Here is a 7,884-nt window from a genome sequence, read left to right on the forward strand (position 1 = left end):
ACTACTATATATATATATATATATATATATATATATATATATATATATATATATATATATATATATATATATATATATATATATATACATATATATATGTGCACAATGCGTTACTCATAATAATTCTCTATTCTCGGAGTGTAAAATACTTTCCGTCCCAGCAAACAGATCTTCCAAAATAATCCAAAGTTAAGATGAAATATCTTGAAAAATCCATAAATGTAAGGGAGTACATTCATGTACTCATTCATGTATTCATGTAATAATAAAAGATTCATGTAATAATAAACATTCATGTAATAATAAAAGAGTACTTTGAAGTTATACAACTCAGCGAGTAGAATGCAGAGGTTTTCAAGGGATTTACCCTCTGGCAATGCAGCAACTGTTTCCAAAAGTTTAAGAATGTAATTCTCGACAAAGTGTGCAGCTGAAAGAATATCTTGTGAAAGAATATAGAAAATCTTATGGTCTGTAAATCGGAGCAAAGTAACAACTAGAGTCAACAGAAGCCACTTAGAAAGGGTTTAACTGAAGTTACTGAAATTGAAAATTTTTTAGCTGGAGAAGAGTTCACTCATTTTATTCAATCATTTAAACAGTTTTTTAAAATCCTTTTTTTAGACATCGCATAAGTAAAATCGTTGCAAATAATAGCTTACAAACTTCTGCAGAAACAGTTGTATGAATAAGAGCGATAAATACTGCATATTCAATGATGAGCCGATCCGGTAAGCGATAACTTACATCGACACTGTTTGTAATTTCCGAAAAAAGCAACTGCTTTACCTCTGCAACTATGAATGTTCAGGACGGTCCACATTGCGCAGATTTATAACAAGTGAGAAAAATAAAATCTAACTTGGAGACGTCAAATTTTACCATTATGTCCTCTGCTGGCAAATATATCGGAGAACATTTTCACAGCACCCACCAAAGTATGTTCATTCAATCGATTGACTAGACCTCGCAAGGACTTTTTTAATTTTAAATGCTCTTCGGTTTCTAGTAACCCGGCTTTTTGTTCTAATTCATTGAGCTTCTCTTTAGCACATAATTTTGAAGGCAAAAATTCTCCTGTCTTCTTATTGATAAGGCGACCATAAATATCTTCTTCTTCTGAGTTCATATTAATATCTTTTTCATCCTCGCTATTCTCATCCATTTCACTACAACCATCTTGCTGAATCTGAAAACGGTTAATCACTGAAATTATTCTCGAGAATCAATTATGATGATAGGGATCAAAAATGATGTATCAAGACCATAATTAATTATCCATTCACTTCGCCAAAAAACTAACTTCTGGAGATCCTGGCAAGTTTTTTTTTAGGATGGACGTTGTCGAGGCACTACTTTCAACTTTACTTTTACTGCTGTCTTCATCGCTTTCATCGCTCAACATTCCATTATTATACACGTCGGGACAACTCTCTCCATCAACATCGCTATGTTGTTGTGATTTCGAATCACACATCTCGAGAAGATCTATAACAGTAATCGATTTGCATAACATAGACTACACCTAATCTGAACTGAAGGACAACTTTTCAGATTTAGTGTTTCAAACGAGTTTAGATATAATCAAAAACTTATCATAAACATAAATAAAATTTCGAAAAACAAAGTAAAAGTGCAAGAAGTTGTATCTGTTAAGTACACTGAAGCACGTACAATCGAGCCCTTCGATGCGGAATACTTTCGGCATGTTTTTGCTTTTTCGCTTATTATAACCAAGAATTCGCTCATAGCGATGAATTTCGATGTCATCCTCATCAATACCCCGCATAAGTTCTTCTTGTCGCAATTGTTTCATCTGAACAGAAAAGAAAAATTATGATCAGTTGAAAGTTTTCTAAACATTATCACAAACTGAGAGACAAGCATGTATCACTTTGCAATATAATCGGTAATCATGGAACGATTATTAGTTGTGATATAAAATAAAATAGGGCAAATGGAAAGTAAAATGGACTATAACAAACATGCTAAATAAGGTTATTAATCTGCAGTTCCTATATAAACGCATAAAACATCATATTTAATCTCCAACTTCGAGCAAACAATTTACTCATCGAAATGTTTAATCAAACTCGGTTTTGCATAATTAGCATAAGTACACTTACATTTTTCTTTTTACGTCTTTTAACATGCTTTTTCTTGGTTTGTACTATTTCAACAGTATTTTCTTTCTGGCAATCTGTAGGATTTTTTCACTCCCATGATGACATCTTCAACCTGCAAGGAAATAAGTAAAGGATTTATGATGATCGCAAATAAGAATCTACAAAAAGTTCAATAGATAAAAGACGAAGGGGAGGAAGTCAAGGCAAATCAATGCACACAAAAAAAAGAAGCGCTAACCTTTTTATGGGAATTATATGCAACTCGGCGGAATTTTTTGCTTTCTTTTTTACTCTTTCTTATCATTTTCCGTTTACATTCACATAATACATTATCACCAACAGCCATCACGTCCCGAATTTTTTTAGCTAAGCCAATAAGTCTAAAAAAACCTTAATTACTAATTGTTCATTTAACGGTCACTGATAAAAACGCGCATATATACATATATATATATATATATATAGGAATGCATATAAGCATTTGTAGAAGAATTACAAAAAAGTACATAGAAAAGAATATTAAAAGATATAAAAAATTTTTAGAAATGTAAAATATCAAAAATAAGTGATTATTTGATAACCAAAAAACGTCGCCTCACGATGCTGAATGTGGATTTTGTTCGGGATAGATCACTCTTTTTTGCACTAAGCTTATTATAGAGAACGTAATGGAAGGGTCAAAGGGCACGCAATCTTTATTGCATGAATTCTTCGCACTGATCCAACTAAAAACCACCAGCCACACATGAACTATCGCCATGAAGCTAAAGCAAACAATAAGTAGTGCATCACTAAGCCAACTGAAAGTAGAACAGCTTAAAAAAGAAATAAGTACTTCAACTAGGTTTTTCGAAAGTTACTGGCCCAGCCTTGCAGCAAAGTGGAAGTATATGGGGATTCGGGTCGGGTTCCTCTCAGGTTCTTGTACGTCAGGTAGAAGCACCAAAGAACTGCTAAGATAATTCCAATCAAAGCTAATGGAATCGCATGAATCATTCCATGCTTCTATACCTTCTACGTCATATAATTACGGTGAATGACATATGCTAATTACATAACTATACATTAATTATCTTGAAAAAGGCTCAACAGTTTATTAATCAGCTTTAATAGATGAATCTGAAGCACAAGCGTATCTGATATTTACTGAGTCAGGTGAATTAGATACGATAAGTTTGAACCGGTAAATTTGATGTCGACAGGAAAATAACGACAGCTCAGAAGTCACAACCATAGGGATAGTATTTGGTCCTCAATCTCTGCGAATGTTACATACTTTGCTTTATTACGCTATACAAATTTGACACTATCAACTGTCACTAAACAAAAGGCTTGTTCCAAAAAGGATGAGTAAGAGCGGTAAGTTATAATTCCCAAAGAATTTGAAAATCATTAAGGCTTGCTTCTCCTCCCATCCACCACTATTACCATGATACAAACACTGTCGCAAATATGTCAAACACAGGGATGCATGTCACAGCAGATATCATTGTACAGTCATAAGAAAGCATGCAGCGATGGACAAATAAATCCGTGCTATAACAACAATGAGTCCATCAGTTCATATTTCAGTAGTAAATCGGAGAGAATTACGTAAAAATGAATATGAAAAAGCCGCCGCTTCCCTTGCTTTTTTTCATAGACGCACTCTTTAACAAAAATTGCGCCTTATAAGAGCAAGCTAAAATGATTGGTCGTTTTTGTCACAAATGGATCATTGCATCGATTATACACGATTGCTTATAAAAGTTGTTCCATTCATCTTCCTTAAATGAAAATTACTTATTATTTGTTAAGTTAACTGAAAACTTTGACTTGAATCGAAGATTTTAGCAGAGATACGATACTAAGTTGTGGTTTGCATTTTGCATGAAAATTGCGTGCAATCATGCAGAATGACATCTCTTGCCTTCATCTTTTCAGATTAAGCATGTCATTACTAAAGAAAAAAAGTAAATGGAATAAATGAGTCAGACTTTGCTGCAAGCAAGATTGCTAGTTTGTTAGTGGAATCAACAATATATTGTGCGACAATTGCGCAGCATTTTATTCAAACTTTTGCTTAATTTATGCTATTTCAAGCAAAACTTTCAATACTGTTTAGGATTGCTATAATTAGTCAAAGTAAGCTTCTGTTTCCCTTCATTTTATTGTTTTTACTGTATAAAGTAAACGGTGCTGCATGCAAATGTGTGACATATCACCGCTTTTGTAGACATTATTCATACTCATATGCATTCAATAGTATGTATAACTGCTGTCCTTTTCACTTTTTATTATTCTTTTCTATGTTTAATAATTTTTTCACAAGGGTCATTTTTCCTTAAACGACCAATTTGGCCATCTCATCTGTTAACACGATCTCACACTAATACGCTGTGAAATCTCTGAGCATACTGCCTGAAATGCTTCAGTGATTATCAATGTTACCGATGTTTCCTGCTTCTAACATTGGATTGCTATTTTGACAACCATTCTCCAGGTTAAAATTCATTAAATGTTGGGAAAATCCTTTCTCAAATCAATTTCATTTGGTGTATGATTTCCTTCTAAATTGAAAAATTATTTCATATTACTCTCAATATCTATCTCATCTCATCTCATCTGATTTCTGAAATTTCGAAATGATTTAAAATTAAACCTTTCACAGATCTCGGATGAATCATTCAATGATTACTTCGAAATTCAACTTATCCAAATAAAACAATGTGCAAATGTTATGATAGGTGATCATGACGGATTAGTAATCGCCACATTTTTTATACCTATCCATCTTCTTGAATTAACTGTTTCAACTGCAGAATGTTGATGACTGTAGCTATGGTTAATGGTTTCTTCCATGGCAGTGGTTCTGGACAAATCCAGCAATTTTGTCACTTCACTGACAGAGTGATGTTATACCAATTAGCGAATTGATCTGCAAATACCGGCGATCGATATTCGTATCATTTCAAATTAAACTTGATTAGTTAAATTAAGCGAAATGAAATGTTCCCACCAAAAATTTCAATTTTTACAAGTAATTTTTTGATTCTTATTTCACTAATTATATCCAAATTATATTTTTAATAAGCTTGACAAATTCGCTTTTGTTTACTTGCCTGTTAATACCGCGGAAATTCTGTAGCGCAAAAGGGTTTCAACTATCTCATAACTTTACTACCTCGAATTTCATCAAAGATGGGTAATGGTACATTTCGTTTCAGATCCGGAAAATTTACTTTTTGCAAGCACAGATGCAATTAAATGAACCCTCTTTTCGTTTTTACTTAGTGAACTATATCCAATCTTTTCCGTTTCCTGAACTTTGCCAGGACCAGCCTCCACTTTGTAATTGATCTCATCATGTATTTTTGTCATCTGCCCTCTTCTGCGTAGGATGCTTTTGCTCCCACTGCTTCTGTCATTTGTTTGCACTTTTATCTCCCTACTAAATTTCCTATGTAAAAATTTATTTGCTGTCAGAATACCGATAAAACGACCAATTTTAAATAACGTTAAAAGAGAAATCCAAGTAGATAATATTACGGTAATGATATTATGGTAATTTACCGGCATTCTTCATAGATTCAGCCATGTAATACTTTGACTAAATCGTTTTTCCTGAATTAGCTTTCGGAAAATTATGGGAACTTGGAAGTACAAATGATTTGATTGTACTGCCCTGCTTTTAGATGTTAGCAGTTTCAGTTCATTTATGACGTTGGGTACTGTGTTTTTTTTTCTGTTAATGGCTTTCATTGTCTAGTCGGGTATTGTGTAGGTTTTTTTCTCTGTTAATGGCTTTCATTGTCTAGTCTAATTTCACGTTTACTAGCCTAAATTTAGACTTTAGAAAATAATGATCGAATTCAAATTAGGCCTGAGAGAAAAATTTGATAGAAACCGCGAGGAGAAGCAATGAATCAATAATTCCTTGTTATTGATTTGATATCCTTAGGTATTATTTGTTGTATGTGTGGATTTACTGCAATGTGAAATGTAAGCTAACATTGTGCCCTCATTATATCTGTCGCTGATATCGCGAATGGAAACAAAGGAACAATAATTCCCTTTGTTGAAAGCCAGACATCTTTGCTGTATATGCTCATATCGTCTTACCCTCTACCACAATGTGCGCTCCGTGAGGAAGCTAATTCTTGTAATCATGAACGGTACAAGCACTCTCCCACTCGGAGAAACGGAAGGTCCTGAGCGCCAAATCAAAAGATGCGTTTCGATAGGTCGGTAGATTGGAAGGTATCGGGCGTAATTTAAACCTTTTCGTTCTTAGTGTTTTCGTTATTAATTTGTTGTGTCGATGTCGTAACTGCAAGTTCGTTGTTGTATTAATAAATTTGTCGTAATAAAGATTTGATTACTCAAGTTTGAGAGGTAGAAAGAACCCTCAGTTTTTGTCACGGTTGAAGAAAATCGGCGATAGTGCCTATGTGCTAAGCCTAACATTGTGCGTCCATTGTATCTATGTGGTCTAGCAAGGAGATCCATTCAACATGTGCTAATAAAGGCGGCAATTTTTGTAAGCTCAGGACTTGTACCAGAATCCTCAGGAAGTGGAAGGTTATGAATACCAGAAGCATTTTTATATATTTTAACGAGATCGGTTGGATAGAAGACGCCGAGCGTCATTGGGTTTTCTTTTCATATTGTTGTCGTCATTAATTTGTCATATCAAAATTGTAATTGTTGAATTCGTTGTTGTATTAACAAACCTATCGTAATAAAGGTTTAATTAACCTGAATTCGAGTTAACAATTAAAGAGGCCGGAACAATCCTCAGTCTTTGTAACGGTTGGGAAAGAAAAATCAATACCAAGCTCATATATAGAAGTAATCAGGATTTGTAATGTAGCAGTATAACTTGATCAGAATAAAACGCTTTTTGATTCTATCCAAGTGTTATACTTGACAACTTCCAATTTCTCAAGCGACACATTTGAATTTCCCTTGACGCTACCCTATTGCTCTGTGTCCTAGCCATAGACATTTTTTGGAACATTACTGTCTCTGTCTCATGTTGATGAAATAGTATTTCTCTGAAGTATTTATGAGATTTAAAAAAAGACATTTCTGTAAAATTAAACTACAAAATTTCAAGTTACTACCCTCTCCTACGTCATTTTTTTAAGGGATAAATCAAAGATGCAAATTCTTTCCACACAATTTCATCTTCAATAGGAATATTATTTTCCATCGATAGTGACTACTGTATCTGTAATTTTATCAAGGATTCTGAAGATTACGGAAGTAACCTTAGGTAATATCTTTATCTTTTTCTTTTATCTCATTTTTCTCTTCATCCATTTCAAATTTTCTTCTATACTAAGAAACAATTAATTTGATTTATTCACTCGCTTACACTTTCCAAAGTTAGTTTAGCATGCTATCCAGATGTAACCTGAAAGTTGGAGATGTTACAAGTGCTCGATGTTTATTCTTACATAAGCTTATCATTTCCAGAAATTGTAATAATCAATATTATTTAAAGCTGAAATTCATAATCATTAAACTGCACAAATGATCATCATCATACAATTTGCTAAACAAATCACATTTATGAGCCCCAAAAAAAAAAAAAAATCAATATTTAAGAAATAAGTACTGTAATTTTTCTAGAAGTTCTTACTAAATATTCCTTGTATTATTATTAAAGCAATGTGACATCAGTGTGACTTTGAAACAATTAATAATTAAAATTACGAAAGCTATTGGTATTACGATGTATAAATAGGAAGGAAATACGTAAAAGCGATATTTC

General features: G+C 33.2%; 2 protein-coding genes across 2 annotated transcripts in view; both read right to left on the reverse strand.

Annotated features, from left to right (window-relative positions):
- Nucleotides 1–2,436, reverse strand: part of LOAG_18065 (nucleolar MIF4G domain-containing protein 1) — a 5,828-nt gene extending 3,392 nt beyond the window's left edge. Inside the window, exons 1-7 of the mRNA XM_020450736.1 lie at nt 2,365–2,436; nt 2,127–2,238; nt 1,675–1,816; nt 1,304–1,488; nt 883–1,189; nt 663–791; nt 315–430 (exon numbers count right to left, since the gene is read on the reverse strand). Of these exons, the coding sequence (XP_020305547.1) occupies nt 315–430; nt 663–791; nt 883–1,189; nt 1,304–1,488; nt 1,675–1,816 (879 nt within the window). The 5' untranslated portion in view covers nt 2,127–2,238; nt 2,365–2,436. The remainder of the gene's footprint in view (nt 1–314; nt 431–662; nt 792–882; nt 1,190–1,303; nt 1,489–1,674; nt 1,817–2,126; nt 2,239–2,364) is intronic.
- Nucleotides 2,437–5,300: 2,864 nt separating this feature from the next.
- On the reverse strand, nt 5,301–5,684 carry LOAG_10804 (hypothetical protein; the record flags this gene model as incomplete). The annotated part of the gene is made up of 1 exon (XM_003146328.1): nt 5,301–5,684. The coding sequence occupies one exon, from the start codon at nt 5,682–5,684 to the stop codon at nt 5,301–5,303; it is 384 nt and encodes a 127-aa protein (XP_003146376.1).
- Between the last annotated feature and the right edge of the window lie 2,200 nt (nt 5,685–7,884).

This window comes from Loa loa (genome assembly GCF_000183805.2).
Source record: "Loa loa unplaced genomic scaffold supercont3.186, whole genome shotgun sequence".
NCBI classification, from domain to species: Eukaryota; Metazoa; Nematoda; class Chromadorea; order Rhabditida; family Onchocercidae; genus Loa; species Loa loa.